This window comes from Bos indicus x Bos taurus, chromosome 5, assembly GCF_003369695.1.
Source record: "Bos indicus x Bos taurus breed Angus x Brahman F1 hybrid chromosome 5, Bos_hybrid_MaternalHap_v2.0, whole genome shotgun sequence".
NCBI classification, from domain to species: domain Eukaryota; kingdom Metazoa; phylum Chordata; class Mammalia; order Artiodactyla; family Bovidae; genus Bos; species Bos indicus x Bos taurus.
The window spans coordinates 9,754,191-9,769,215 of record NC_040080.1 but is presented as its reverse complement, the minus strand read 5'-3'; the positions used below and the strand labels follow the sequence as shown (position 1 = coordinate 9,769,215).

Below are 15,025 nucleotides of genomic sequence, written 5' to 3'. Positions count from 1 at the left end.
CAGGGTGACAATATACAGCCTTGACGAACTCCTTTTCCTATTTGGAACCAGTCTGTTGTTCCATGTCCAGTTCTAACCGTTGCTTCCTGACCTGCATACAAATTTCTCAAGAGGCAGATCAGGTGGTTTGGTATTCCCATCTCTTTCAGAATTTTCCACAGTTTATTGTAATCCACACAGTCAAAGGCTTTGGTATAGTCAATAAAGCAGAAATAGATGTTTTTCTGGAACTCTCTTGCTTTTTCCATGATCCAGCGGATGTTGGCAATTTGATCTCTGGTTCCTCTGCCTTTTCTAAAACCAGCTTGAACATCAGGAAGTTCACCGTTCACGTATTGCTGAAGCCTGGCTTGGAGAATTTTGAGCATTACTTTACTAGCATGTGAGATGAGTGCAATTGTGCGGTAGTTTGAGCATTCTTTGGCATTGCCTTTCTTTGCAATTGGAATGAAAACTGACCTTTTCCAGTCCTGTGGCCACTGCTGAGTTTTCCAAATTTGCTGGCATATTGAGTGCAGCACTTTCACAGCATCATCTTTCAGGATTTGAAATAGCTCAACTGGAATTCCATCGCCTCCACTAGCTTTGTTTGTAGTGATGCTTTCTAAGGCCCACTTGACTTCACATTCCAGGATGTCTGGCTCTAGGTCAGTGATCACACCATCGTGATTCTCTGGGTCGTGAAGCTCTTTTTTGTACAGTTCTTCTGTGTATTCTTGCCATCTCTTCTTAATATCTTCTGCTTCTGTTAGGTCCATACCATTTCTGTCCTTTATCGAGCTCATCTTTGCATGAAATGTTCCTTTGGTATCTCTGATTTTCTTGAAGAGATCCCTAGTCTTTCCCATTCTGTTGTTTTCCTCTATTTCTTTGCATTGATCGCTGAAGAAGGCTTTCTTATCTCTTCTTGCTATTCTTCAGAACTCTGCATTCAGATATTTATATCTTTCCTTTTCTCCTTTGCTTTTCGCTTCTCTTCTTTTCACAGCTATTTGTAAGGCCTCCCCAGACAGCCATTTTGCTTTTTTGCATTTCTTTTCTATGGGAATGGTCTTGATCCCTGTCTCCTGTACAATGACACGAACCTCATTCCATTGTTCATCAGGCACTCTATCTATCAGATCTAGGCCCTTAAATCTATTTCTCACTTCCACTGTATAATCATAAAGGATTTGAGTTAGGTCTTGGAAGAAAATTGTACTTGGAGCCAGAGACCCATGGGTCCTGCCCCTCATTGGTTGGATGACCTGGTGCATTCACTAGGCACCCAGTAAATATCCCTTGAATGAGCCCGAGTTTCTTCGTTTATCAAATGGAATGTTTATCAAACACACACTGTTAGGATTTTAGGAGATCTGGAGTCTTTTCTCGAGTAGTTCTCTGCACCCCGCTCAAGGTGCGACCTTGAAGCGGCCCCTGGCCTCAGTCTCCCCCACCTGTCAAAGCCGACGAGCATGGGAAGGCAGGGTCATGGTCTGTGTTTGTTCATCTTACCTGAAGACTGCAGACGGAATCCGCGGAACTCGGCGGTGCCGATTCCGCCACGGGGCCCTCAGGGGACCCTGTGAAGTTCTGGATGGGACACCCGAGACCTGTTGGCCCCCACATCCACCAGGGAGGGGTACCCTTTGTTTTGTGATCTGGGAAGAGGAAGAGGAGGAGGGACGTCTGGGAGAGGCCCATTTTGCTGCTATAAGTCCTGACGTTCTCCCGGCAACGCGGGCCACAGCCGGCACCTGCACCCTTTCTCACAACAATGGGTGGCATCGCGAACTTTGCCGGCATCCGTGACACGCCGTTACCATGGCGACGGTCCCCGTAGGCGGGGGAAAGACCAGACCAAGGGGTTTTCGGGGAGAGTGAGTGTGGTTTCTCGACCTTGCCTATAGCTCAAGTGACTCCAGAAGATACTGCCTCTGTGGAGTCTATCAAGTATGTCAAGAACCGTCCTCATGAGTTTTTTGCGCTTCGCGTAGGCTCGCGATGGGGACCGCACGGCGCCGGGTACCCCCAGATCTCTCGGTGGTAGAATCCGGCGGGGCTGAGCCCGCGCATGCGCGTAGCGGCCGGGCGACACCCGCGCTCGCTTTAGCCGCGGTTGACTGGGCCTCTGGTGGGTACCAGGCGGGAGGTCGGGGGTTTGTTTGGAACCCCCGACTTTAGGGCACTTCAGGTACGTGTCTGAGCCCGGCATCGCCCTAGGGTCCGAGAAAGGGTGGGACACCGGCGTTCCCCGGGGGACCTAGGGCCTCCCGGCAGCTGGAGCGACCGGAGGACGCGGAGCAGGGGGCGGGGGCCGGGTTCTCCGCAGGCGGTGCACCGCATCTATCGTAGTGTGTTTCCTCCTTTGTAAGTTGTGGTGGTAATTCCCCTCGTAGGTCAGCGATGAAGGTAATTAACGAGAGCGCGCGAATGAACGCTCTCTGCGGTTAACAGCCCTGCGAGGTGGCCATGTACCTGCGTGGCACGTACTTGCTTGGCTCTGAAGTCTTTGAGATTCTGATGAAAGCTAGAGACTTCTTTCTCACTTTCTTGTTAGATTAAAAGAAGATACTGTATTTTATGGCCCATTGCAAACGGTAAAGCATTGCATAGTGAAGAAGTGATTACGATCATCAGCGCAGAGGCGTAGACCTTATTTGAAGCCCAGTTCCACCGCCTTCCCACGGCATGACTGGAGGCACATTACTTAACTTCTCTAAGCCTCAGTTTTCTGATCTGTAGATGGGAAAAAACTACTTGATCTTTTTCCATCAGGCCGGAATACTGGAGTGGGTAGCCTAGCCCTTCTCCAGTGGATCTTACCAACCCAGGAATCCAACCGGGGTCTCTTGCTTTGCAGGCAGATTCTTTACCAGCTGAGCTAGCAGGGAAGCCCTGATTGTAAATAAAAAAGCCTGGGGCCCAGAGAAGTAAGTGCAGGAGCCCAGTGGGGGTGAACAGCAGAGCAACCGATGGAACCCAGATGCTCTCCGTTTGCTTCCTTTGTGCTGAGCCCTCTCTCTCTCCAGGGAATTTCACTGGAAAGAGGGCTGCCTGGGGCCAGGGGTAGAGGTGGTACCTCTTGGTCCACACTCATGTTCCAGAATCTCAGGGTCTTAGCCGGAGTTGTTTGTGGATGAGTGGATCTGACTTAAAAATTAGTCCAGACCCTTCCTTTTCCTTGTCTGTAATATATTGATGATGGGCATTGGTTTACAAGAATTAGTGAGGTCATGGGTGAAGTGTCCTTGTGAACACATTATTTACCAGAGAGGTTTTGTTTCCTGAATGTTATTGACCAGAGATGTATTCACTTACATAACAAATCGCCGGCCATAGGCATTAGATTCTGCAAAAGTCCACCCCGTCAGCAATAGGTTAAAACCTGGAAGACTAAAGTAGCTTGACCAAGGTTTAGCCGGCAACTGAGAGGTAGAACTGGGCCTAGAACTTAGCCTGTTGTGTCCAGGTACTATGCTCAGTCTTAGTGTTCTTAGCACCACCGTGGGCTTTGCACGAACAACTTGGCTTATTTTTCCTTCTTCAGACGTCTCCAGGTGCTTGGAGGGGCAGGGACTGCTTCTTATCTGTTTTTTTGTACATTAGTTTGGTTTGTTTTCATAAGTTACATGTGAATATATTATCATTGTAATAATTCATTAAATCCACAAACATATTTCTTTACTGTAACTTTATATTGTAACACAAAATTGCCACTATTTGGCCATTTGGGGTGTTTTTTTAACCTTTAGAATGGCAAATTCAGGGATTAAGATGGCAGAACAGGGATTAGGATTCCATGCTCTCACTGCCAGGGGCCCAGGTTCCATCCCTGGTTGGGAAAGTAAGATCCCAACACAGCTAAAAAAATTAAAATTAAAAAAATCTGTTTAAAAATGGTAAATTCAGTTAAGTCAGCCATCCTGCTTCCTTTCCCAGATTTAACTGCTGTGTGCAGTTTGGTGTTTATCCTTCCAAATCTTTTTTATTTAGAGACCTATATTTTGCTTTTTTTTTCTTTTTGTCTTCTCATGTGGGATTATAATATATACATTGTTGTGTTGCTTGCTTGGGTTTTTTTGGTCATGCCATTGGCATATGGAATCTTTGTTCCCCGATCAGAGATCAAACTCATGCCCTCTGAATTGGAAGTGTGTAGTCTTAACCACCAGCCCACCAGGCAAGTCCCTGTCACTTGCTTTCTTAACAATAGAGTGTGTTGGATGTCTTTTCAAGTAAGTACACGTATGACTGTCTCTTTGTTTTTACTATCTAGTGTTCCCTTATGGATTTCCCCAGTATTATTTGGCTATACCAACCATTGGTAGACCTTTTGCATTATTTCTTATTTTTGACTGCTACCTGTTAACAACAGAGAATATTTGTGTGAACATGTCCATTTCTTTCTGGAGGATAAATTTTTACAAGTAGATTTGCTGGCCAAAAACTATGCACCTGAAAAACTTTACTAGGTTTTGCCTAATGGGAAAAATGATAGCATCTTATGTTTCCACCAAGAGTATCTTTGTCTCCATACCTTCACCAACATGCTATTATTAATCTCTTAAATGTTGCCAACATGATGGATGAAAATGCTTCTTTTTATGATGTACCCCACCAGTTATTAATACAAGGATAATTTGGTATACATGTTTAGCCAACTGACCATGGCTATGAACCTTGGGAAAACTGGATAACTTCTTTGAGCCCTAGTTTTCTCATTTCTGATATGGACAGGGAAATTACCTTATGGGATTCCTGCAAGGAATAAAAGAAATGTATGAACTGTCCCCAGCATTGGCTCCAACCTCTCATGGATACTCAAGAAGTGATATTAGTTAGTTAGTTTTTGTTATGACCTTTTCTTTTTTGGGTTAAAACTGTTCTCCCTGGATATTCCTATTTCATTCCTGTTCTGCCCTCTGTGGACATAAGAGTAATTGTTTTCCCTCTTCCATGCTTTTTCTTTTCTCCTGCAGAAACAATGCCAGGGCCTTCCACGGTGTTTGGATGACATAGTAGCACAGCTTCAAAGACCTTCAGCATCTCGGTCCCCACTGCTATCCCACTCACCATCAAGATGGAAGCATTCTGGTTTGTCCAAGTCCTAAAGTGTGATGCCCCAGCCCAAATGCCATCTCTCAGGCTGTGGGTCCACCACCGTTTTTTGGAGGACTGTTGCTTTACAATGTTGTGTTGGTTTCTGCACAACACTGTGAATCAGCCATAAGTATGCATGTGTTCCCCTCTCTCTGGAGCCTCCCTCCCACCCCCCACCCCATCTCAGCCCTCTAGGTTGTCACAGAGCGCTGGGTTGAGCTGTGTTATATAGCAGCTTCCCACTAGTTATCTTTTTTATGTATGGTAATGCATGTGTTTCATGCCACTCTCTCAATTTGTCTCATCTCTTCCTCCACTGTGTCCACAACTCTGTTTTCTATCTCTGTGTTTTTAATCACAAACACACACCAGTAAAACTCATGAGCACACACCCCTAAATGTCTTATGTATTTTATTTGTAAGTCATATGTACATATACTTCTATACATATATGTATATCTATATTGTAAAGCTTCTAAAGAAGCTTCTAAACTTTTGTCATTAATTTTACTGATATTAATTTCTACATCACTGAAAACAGTACAAAATTTTTCCTTTGTGTTCTTATTGAATATATGTCTTGCTAATTGTGATGAAAACCTACTATGAGTTATTTTTTAATAATAGCTGACATAAAGCCTTATTTCAAGTAGTCTGGAGAAGTACCCTCTCTTTTTGGCCAATTTCTTGCTAGATATGATAAACTCATTACCATTTTTATCTCATAATGTGGTGAAGGAAGAGTTTATCCCTGGGAGGAGGAAAGGTGAGAGCTCTGCTGCTTTCTTTTTGCTCATTTGTGCCTTCATTATTGTTCTCGTCATTCTACGGTTTCTTAGAGGGAATCTTGTTAAGCTATCTGTGTATTATACATTAAAATTGGGCTTCTCTGGTAGCCCATATGGTAAAGAGTCTGCCTGCAATGCAGGAGACCAGGGTTCGATCCCTGGGTTGGGAAGATCCCCTGGAGAAGAGACTGGCAACCCACTCCAGTATTCTTGCCTGGAGAATTCCATGGACAGAGGAGCCTGGTGGGCTATAGTCTAGGGGGCTGCAAAGAGTCAGACACCACTGAGCAAATCACACACACGCAATACAGGGAAAGAAATGAACCATGGCCCTGCGTCTCACCACATACAAAAGTTAATTGCAGATGAGTGGCTGTCCTAAATGTGAAAGCTGAAAGAAGAAAACTTCCAAAAGTTAGTGTGGGAAAATATCATGACCTTAGGGTAGGCAAAAATTTCTGAAATAAAAACCAGTAATCCTTAAAAAAATTTAATGTCAGATCCCATTAAAATTGAGAACTTCTTTAATCAAAAAGAAACCAATAAGAAAGCAAAAAGACAAGTTCCCAGAAAAAGGCTTTTATTTATTTAAAATAGAGTATGTGTAAAAGCTGCTGCCCCAGTTATGAGTCTTAGCAGTGTCCAGGAGTAAGGATCTCATGCCTTTTGTTGTTCAGTCACTCAGTCGTGTCAAACTCTTTGCTGCCCCACAAACTATATAGCATACCAGGCTTCCCTGTCCTTCACTGTCTCCCAGAGTCTGCTCAAACTCATGTCCATTGAGTTGATGATGCCATCCAACCGTCTCATCCTCTGACACCCCCTTCTCTTCCTGCCCTCAATCTTTCCCAGCATTAGGGTCTTTTTCCAATGAGTCAGCTCTTTGCATCAGGTGGCTGAAGTATTGGAGCTTCATCGTCAGTCCTCCCAATGAATATTTAGGGTTGATATCCTTACTGTCCAAAGGACTCTCTTGAGAGTCCTTCTAGTGCCTTGGTCTAGTCCATAAATCTAGTGATGCCAGTTTTTAATGAAACTTAGGACCAGCCAGTTAGGCACTTGCCTGTGGTTGACATAGACTAGTCACACAGACCTGTGTTCAAATATCAGCTCCCACTTAGACCCTTAGTCTTTCTAAAGCTCATCTGTCAGATGTGTATACTCAGAGGAGATGAACCAGGGCGATTGTGAGGACTGAGATGTCGCCAAGGCTTGGGCATGCTGGCTAGCACATCATGAGCACTCAGCACAGGGGAGCTGTCCCCAGGATAGTTAATGGTCACGACAGAATGTGTGTTTTATGTGATTGCAGGACAGGGGCACAAGGGCACAATCCAACTCTTTGTACCCCTTGACTTTTTCTGACCCTGGGAGAAGGGAGCATTGACCTTTCCTTCATCAGGCTGAAGATGCCTCTCTTTGGAAGTACGTTTAGTCCGAAGAAGACGCCCCCTCGGAAGTCGGCCTCTCTCTCCAACCTGCATAATGTGAGTATCAGCAGTGGTGTGCAGTGTGAACAGAGCCTCGAGCCTGGCCTCTTTTGGGAAGTGTGGTCCTCCAGAGGCATCCTCGTGGGAGGGTATCCTTTTAATTCATATGATTGCTATTGCTGAAAACATGTTTTAACTCCTATTTGGAAATTCTTATCAGAGCTGTTCAAGAACCATAAAAGACAGTCGTTCTCATTATGATTTTGGGGACCAAACGATCTTATCCAGTTTGACTTCAGTTGATTCCCAAGACTTGGCCAGGAATCAGTTTTTAGTCATGTCTGAGAACAAATTCATTCTCAAAGGATGATGTTTTGCCAACATTAAAAACGTTCAAAAGGATTTGCCGCAGCTCCAAAGGCAGTTTCCAAGCTCCTCCAGGATAGAGGGTTTGCATTCATTTCTGTATATCCATTACCAGCCCTGGCCCACGGTGGGCGCTCAGTGAGCTGTAGAAACATCGAAAAACACGTTAAAGAACAGCTGCTACCACTAATTGGGACTTAGCATTTTATGCCTTTTCCAGGACATATGTAGCTCCATAGGAAGCAAGTGATGGCTCAGGCTTACATTTAAAAAGACTTTTCACTTGACAAAAAATTTACAGTGAGACTTCTTAAACTGCCAAGTGCTCTATAGATATGAAATAATTCAGTTTGCAAATTTCATCATATATAGATTTTCTAGAAAACACTTGTTATATAAAGCAGTACTTTTCTTTTATAGTTTAAAAGTTTTTTGGTACCTTATTTAATTTTCTGACTTTATTTGAAAAAAATATTATTAAATGTGCCGAGTTATGATTAGAGAAAAAGAAATGAGTTGTTGGGGGTCACTTAGTCGGGGGTTCCCATGTGGCACAAGGGTAAAGAAGCTGCCTGCCAATTCAGGAGACCCAGGTTCTATCCCTGGGTCAGGAAGATCCTCTGGAGGAGGAAATGGCAACCCACTCCAGTATTTGCCAGAAAAATCCATGGACAGAGGAGCCTGGCAGGCTACAGTTGGTGGGGTCGCAAAGAGTCTGATGCAGCTGAGTGCATGCAGGGGGTCTCACAGCTAGCAGAAGAGGTGCTGGGCCACAAGCCCGTGTACTCTGGCTGCCTGATGCCAGCATGAATGTCTCACCCACAGTTGGACCGGTCAACGCGGGAGGTGGAACTGGGCCTTGACTACGGAACCCCCACCATGAACCTGGCCGGGCAGAGCCTGAAGTTTGAAAATGGCCAGTGGATAGCAGGTGGGCTGCATTTCCTGCCGTTTTGCCCCAGCAAGATGGTGGAGAGCAACCACCACTTGGTGACCGCTGGTTGTGCCCCTTCTGCCAGAGACGGGGATTAGTGGCGGTGTGGACCGGAGGGAGGCTCAGCGCCTGCGGAGACGGAACCAGCAGCTGGAAGAAGAGAACAACCTCTTGCGGCTGAAGGTGGACATCCTGCTGGACATGGTGAGGAGGGCGGCCGGGGGCGATGCCTTGGCTTTCCCTGGGCAGCTTCACCACGAGTCATTTCAGCCGGCCCACACTCTCGAGTGCCAGCTTTCCCAGGCACAGTGCTCTGAATCCAAAGATACAAGACCAAGGCAGACACAGTCCCCACCCTCCAGGGCTCAGTCTAACTGAGAGAAGGACAGTAAACACGGTGACAGTCCTCAGGGTAAGGACAGAGATTGGAGTCTTGTCCAGGCCTGGCATCCGCAAAGGGGAGAGAGAGCGTCATCTGTCCAGTCAGGAGCCCATCAGGGGAAGGGATATGTAAGGAAAGATAAAGGGAGGCATGGCGGCCAGAAGGCATTCAGGAGTGAAGGACAGTCTGCTCCTGGCTAGGCAGGGACCCACACCAAGCAGCCATTAGCCAGAGCCTGGCGAAGACCTGCAGAGAGCCACGCTGCCTGTTGGCATCGGTTTCTTGTGGCTTTTAAAACAGCCTGTTGGGAGAAGGCAATGGCACCCCACTCCAGTACTCTTGCCTGGAAAATCCCATGGACAGAGGAGCCTGGTAGGCTGCAGCCCATGGGGTCGCTAATAGTCGAACACGACTGAGCGACTTCACTTTCACTTTTCACTTTCATGCATTGGAGAAGGAAATGGCAACCCACTCCAGTGTTCTTGCCTGGTGAATCCCAGGGACAGGGGAGCCTGGTGGGCTGCCGTCTATGGGGTCGCACAGAGTCAGACACGACTGAAGCGACTTAGCAGCAGCAGCAGCAAGTTCAGGTGGAAACAGGTGTCGTCATGGCAACACAAGATTTTAAGAGAAACCTCCTTTTAACTTTGTATAGAGAAGGGAGAGGAGAATCTGACACTTGCAGCCTGTTTCCTCAGTTTGGAGACCCCTAGCTTTCCTGCCCGTTACCCTTTCAGTCTGAAGTCTACTTTATATCAACATAGCCACTGTTTTCTTTTGATTAATGTTTGTATTATATATCTTTTTCTATCCTTTTTTGTTAACCTGCCTATATTATTGTTATTTGAAGTGGGTTTCTTATGTAGTTGGTTCATTTTAAAAAATATCCTCCAGTCTTTTAATTGATGTTTTTTAGACCATTTAAATTTAGTGTAATTATGATATGTTAGGGCTTAAGTCTGCCAATTAATTTTTAATTTTCTAGTTATTCTGTTTTTATTTTTCTGTTCTTTTTCCTATCTCCCTGTGAGTTTCTTAAAAACATTAAAAAAAACTCCATTTCTGTTTAAAAAAAAATTTTAAAAAATAGCCTGTTGAACATAGAGGTGTATGTGAAGGTTTGCCGAGAGGCAGGAGAGCACCCTGTCGTGGTTAAGAGCATGTGTCTGTAGCTAAACTGCCTGGGTCCCTGACCCAGCTTCGCCCCTGGCTCTGTGACTTCAGACAAGTTACTTAACTACTCTGTGTGAAGAAGCTTAGTGTCTTCAGCAGTAAAATGGGCCAGAAGAGAGGATCCACCTCATTACTGAGTTAATACAAGTAAAGCTCTGGGAATAGCATCTGGCTCGGGAAGTACCGCTCTTCTGTTTCACAGTCAGCTGACCTCTGGAGTCTGTGTCTCTCCATCCCTGTCTGCAGCATCTTCCACCCTCTCCTCCAGAGACAATTGAGGGATCCTGATGAGGGGAGTGGCATTCTTTATCAGCCATTTTTATGTGAGCCATGACTCAGAGGCAGCTTGGTCCTTTAGCCTTGAAATCACCAATATCTGCGCTTTTCATCCCCTGAAACCTGGTGTCCTTAACACAGTGAGTGCCACACAATCCTAGGTGATCAAAAGTGATGACAGAATGGATGGTGAATGTTCCGCAAGCACTTGAGGCCCTGGGTCATCAGGAGGTTACTCTCTGCCCAGTTACAAAGGGGTTCCCATCATGGAGGCGCTGGCAACGTTAGAGAAATGCCAGGGGGCCTCTACCAGCGCACAGGGCTGACCTTGCCAACCTGAGTCATGGCCGTGAAACGTCCCTGTCGCTTAATGGTTTGCTGTTCTTCTTCCAGCTCTCAGAGACCACTGCTGAATCCCACTTAATGGAGAAAGAGCTGGATGAACTGAAGAGCGTCAGCAGGCGGAGAAAATGAAGACCCCCAAAGACATCTGTTCAGAGAACAGAGGGAAACCCATTCATCAGAAGAGGGGAATGTGGTTGAGGGTATTTTTAGCCAAACGGAGGGATCAAGTCCCGAGAGAGAGCATCATATAATGGGGTCAGAAGGCACCAGCCCCCTTGGGTTGGGGGTAGGAAGGTGACCGCAGTGGATTCCAGGCCAGTCTTGTGCTACACAGCAGGGGAGACCTCCCCGGGGAGGCCTGGAGGTGATGGAAGCCTTTGGGTTTTCTCCAGTCACTTAACACCCAGATGCCCATGGCCCAGGCTCACCATCCTGGGATGGAGGTCATCCCATTATCCCCTCACGTCGGTGTTTGAGGTGTGGTGCCCTCTCGTTAGGAGGGTCTCAGATGAGAGGCTGTCCTGGTTCTCTTCCCTCCAGCCCATCCTCTCGCTCCTTTAAAGAACACTCATTTCCCCCAGATCCACAACCTCCTCTGGCTTCAGCATCTCGGCAGCCAGTGCCAGCCTTCCATGGCAACACTATATTTTTGTTCTACTTTCCTCTTTACCCTACTTTTTAAAATTAAATGATGTTATCTAATCTCTGTGGCCAAAGTGACTGAAAAAAAGAAGGCTCAGTTCCTGAGGAAGTGACTTATGGAGGCTGGGTTCTAATCCTGGGATGCGCCATCCGCTAGGTGTAGGGGGGATGTCCCCATCACAGGAGAAGCATTCCAGCTTCCTGGGCCTCAGCAGAGGCTGAGCTGGAGCAAAAACGGTCACTCTGCCCAGATCCCCTGCCTTCTTTCCGGGTGTTGGGACTCGTCTGGACCTGGCAGAGACTGAGTGGTTGGGATAGAGGGCTGGCTTCCCCAAGTGGGAGTTTGTACCCTTAGAGGGAGCCGGGCTTCTCAGGCTGGTGGAGGGAGCCAGCCAAAGTCAGCGAGAGGGAGTCCAGCTTGCAAAGTCCAGGGAGAAGGCCCTGAGGGCAGGACATGGAGCTCCAGGCTTTAGACTGGGGATGGCTACTGAGGTCAGCTGTTTCTGGACGCCTGTTACCCACCTGGGACAGGGCTTTGGATCTTGCTTAGACTCTCTTTTGCTCCTCAGTTCAGCCCTGCAGAGCAGGGCATATCAGTCTGCATGCCTGCTGGCAGATAAGGAACCAAACTCCAGAGGTTCCAAAAGCTGGTCTGGGATCAGAGAGGAAGTGTGGGAGCCTGTGATCCACAGCCCACAGTGAAAGAGGAGAGCTGGTGAGGGGCTGCCTCATGTAGTCCATCCTCAGGGCCAGCTCCCTGTGGGGTAGATAGAGAAGCCCCAGCCCATAATCTTCCTTCCTGGTGCAGGAGAGACTAACTTAGAAGACACTGAGAAAGGATACTGGATGAGACTGCAAGTTTTCATGTGCAAATAATAGGAGCAATGGAGAGCTTGCCTATTGCTCAGCCAGTGTCTTTAGCAACCATTTACTGTGCACCCTGGATGCTAGACATCTGTAGACAGTGGTTCAATGGTCTTACGACGGTTCAGCTTAAAATGTTTTGACTTTCAGTTCAGTTCAGTTCAGTCGCTCAGTCGTGTCCGACTCTTTGCAACCCCATGAATCACAGCACGCCAGGCCTCCCTGTCCATCACCAACTCCTGGAGTTCACTCAGACTCACATCCATAGAGTTGGTGATGCCATCCAGCCATCTCATCCTCTGTCATCCCCTTCTCCTCCTGCCCCCAATCCCTCCCAGCATCAGAGTCTTTTCCAATGAGTCAACTCTTCGCATGAGGTGGCCAAAGTACTGGAGTTTCAGCTTTAGCATCATTCCCTCCAAAGAACACCCAGGACTGATCTTCAGAATGGACTGGTTGGATCTCCTTGCAGTCCAAGGGACTCTCTTTTTAGAATGGCGCCAAAGTGATATACATTTAGTATAAACTGTATTTTGACTTACAATAGTTTTCCAGGCTAGCAAAATGGATATTCATTGGAAGAACTGAAGCTGAAGCTCCAATTCTTTGGCTACCTAATGCGAAGAGCTAACTGAATGGAAAAGACCCTGCTGCTGGGAAAGACTGAAAGCAAAAGAAGGAGGTGGCAGAGGATGAGAAGGCTGAGACAGGTTTATTGGGACATAAACCAAAGAAGGGCTATGTTTCTAATTCTCATGAAAAATTCTCATGTTTGTTATCATCATCCCCTGCTTTTAGATGAAGAAACAAGCTCAGCAAGATGACCCAGATAGAAGGGAAGGATCCAGGACTGAAAGCTTTGGAATCAGGAGGGGCGTGTTTCATGGTCCCAGTGATGTGGGTCCTGGTTCCCTCTGCACCACCACGGGCACCTGATGGGGATTCAGCCGTGTGGAACAGCTCTGCAGTGAGGAAGCACTTGTATTTAGGGTGAGGAGGGAAGCAAACCATTGGTGAGTTTCACCAGAGGAAAGCCGATTCACTTTTTTTTTTTTTTTTCCGATTCACTTTTATTTGACAAAAAAAAATCCCTCTGGCTTCCCTGTGTGTGAGAACAGATGAAAGGGGGCAAGGCTGGGACCAGAGAGGTGGCAGTTTAGGAGAAGTCAGATTCTAGGCTGGAATTGAAGGTGGAGCCACCAGTGTTTGCTGATGTGTTGTGTGAGCTGAGTCTAAGGATAAGTCAAGAAGATGAGGATTTAGCTCTTAGCCCCTACCTTTTTCCATTTCCATTTTCCCAGTATTGTAATGTCACACTTTGATTAAGCAGTATTCATTGTTCACATGATACCTACCTTAATACTGTTATAGATGAGATTTGGACTGTACTGTTTATTATCTTTGGGCACAAAGGATAAGTCAAGGATAATGAAAATCTGTAAGAAATGGGAAAAACAATCAGCCGTATCTCACTACCATAAAGCTTTTTGGTTCCCCCCTCCACCCCCTGCCACACAAACACACACACACACACACTGAAATGCTATGTGGTTTGGGAATTCCCTGGTAGTTCCATGGTTAAGACTCTGCATTCACTGCTGAGGGCCTGGGTTCAGTCCCTGGTCAAGGAACTAAGATCTTCAAGCCATGCAGTGTGGCCAAAAAAAAAAAAAAAAAAAGCTGTATACCTTCAAGATCTTACCTTTTTGTCAGATACATCTATCAGATGCTGGCTAAAGTGCTTCCTCCTCCAAGCTTTATTGACCAAATCTACTACTTTGGGGGGCACCCAAGTAAGTAGTGCTGTCTACTTAATGTTTGCTATCATTTGTAATCACTGCAACCGTCTTGTAAATTTCTGAGCTGAGTGTCATTAGGGAAGAACTATTATTGAAGAGCTGAGATAGAAAGTTCTGTGGGTATGAGGGAGGAAGAGCAAAAAACCAGAGAAGGGGTTTCCCTGGTGGTCCAGTGGTTAAGAATCCACCTGCCAATGCAGGGGACACAGGTTTGATCCCTGCTCTGGGAGGATCCCACGTGTCTCATGGCAACTAAGCCAGCCCTCTAGAGCCTGTGGTCCACACAAGAGATGTGTGGTGGCTTCCCCAGCACAACGGGAAGCCCACACACCTCAACAGAGAGTAGCCCACTCACTGCTGCTAGACAAACCCTCGAAGCAGCAATGAAGACCCGGCACAGCCCAAAATAAAGAAATGCTAAAAAAAAAAATTACATCTTGAGGCCTAATAAGGGGATCCATATGCATAATTGTACACATATGGGCTGATGTGTATGGTTTTTTGGGAGAGGGTACTTAGAACTTTTGTAAAATTCTCCAAGGGATCTATGTCCCACACTGAACCAAACCAAATTAGGAACTACCGTATTGCCAGTCTCACATTCTGATACGAGAGAAACAGAAAAGGTGGAAACTATAGAGTTGAGGGGTAGGGGATAAGAGGAGCTGGGGGCACGGTTCTAGAACACCTCAGCTCCATCCAGATGGCAGAGTCACCCTTGTACCCAGCGTGGGACATCACCCCTCGTTGATGGCACCCGCAGCTTGTCCCTCCACAGAGGCTCTGGGCTGCCATCGGTCTTCTCGTGTGTCTCCTCTGCTGCCACGGAACCATTGCTCCTTAAGATAATCAATGACGCTTTCCCTCCTTCCTCCCCAGCAACTCCTCCTTGAATTCACTGTTGGGTTGGGGGAAGAAGATGCCCTTCCCTACCCCTGACACTT

The 15,025-nt window shown here is 46.6% G+C and overlaps 2 protein-coding genes across 15 annotated transcripts in view; one reads left to right on the top strand and one right to left on the bottom strand.

The window, feature by feature from the left end:
- FAM227A (family with sequence similarity 227 member A) overlaps positions 1-1,907 on the bottom strand; it is a 51,332-nt gene extending 49,425 nt beyond the window's left edge. The window contains exon 1 of one of the 3 annotated variants that reach the window (XM_027540786.1): positions 1,495-1,907. The gene's annotated coding sequence lies outside the window, so the exon portion shown is untranslated. The remainder of the gene's footprint in view (positions 1-1,494) is intronic. The other 2 variants (XM_027540784.1, XM_027540785.1) reach the window with 2 other exon arrangements.
- A 136-nt stretch (positions 1,908-2,043) lies between these two features.
- CBY1 (chibby family member 1, beta catenin antagonist) lies at positions 2,044-11,478 on the top strand. 12 transcript variants are annotated; one of them, XM_027540779.1, is made up of 7 exons: positions 2,061-2,173; positions 4,962-5,076; positions 5,821-5,848; positions 7,273-7,357; positions 8,492-8,597; positions 8,686-8,804; positions 10,825-11,478. In XM_027540779.1, exons 4-7 carry the CDS (start codon positions 7,280-7,282, stop codon positions 10,903-10,905), a joined length of 384 nt encoding a protein of 127 aa, XP_027396580.1. In that variant the 5' UTR covers positions 2,061-2,173; positions 4,962-5,076; positions 5,821-5,848; positions 7,273-7,279; the 3' UTR covers positions 10,906-11,478. The 12 variants fall into 12 exon arrangements, with proteins under 12 accessions (XP_027396582.1, XP_027396581.1, XP_027396572.1 ...); XM_027540771.1 differs by lacking the exon at positions 5,821-5,848 and having other exon boundaries at positions 2,059-2,173; XM_027540775.1 differs by lacking the exon at positions 5,821-5,848 and having other exon boundaries at positions 7,183-7,357.
- Positions 11,479-15,025: the final 3,547 nt, after the last annotated feature.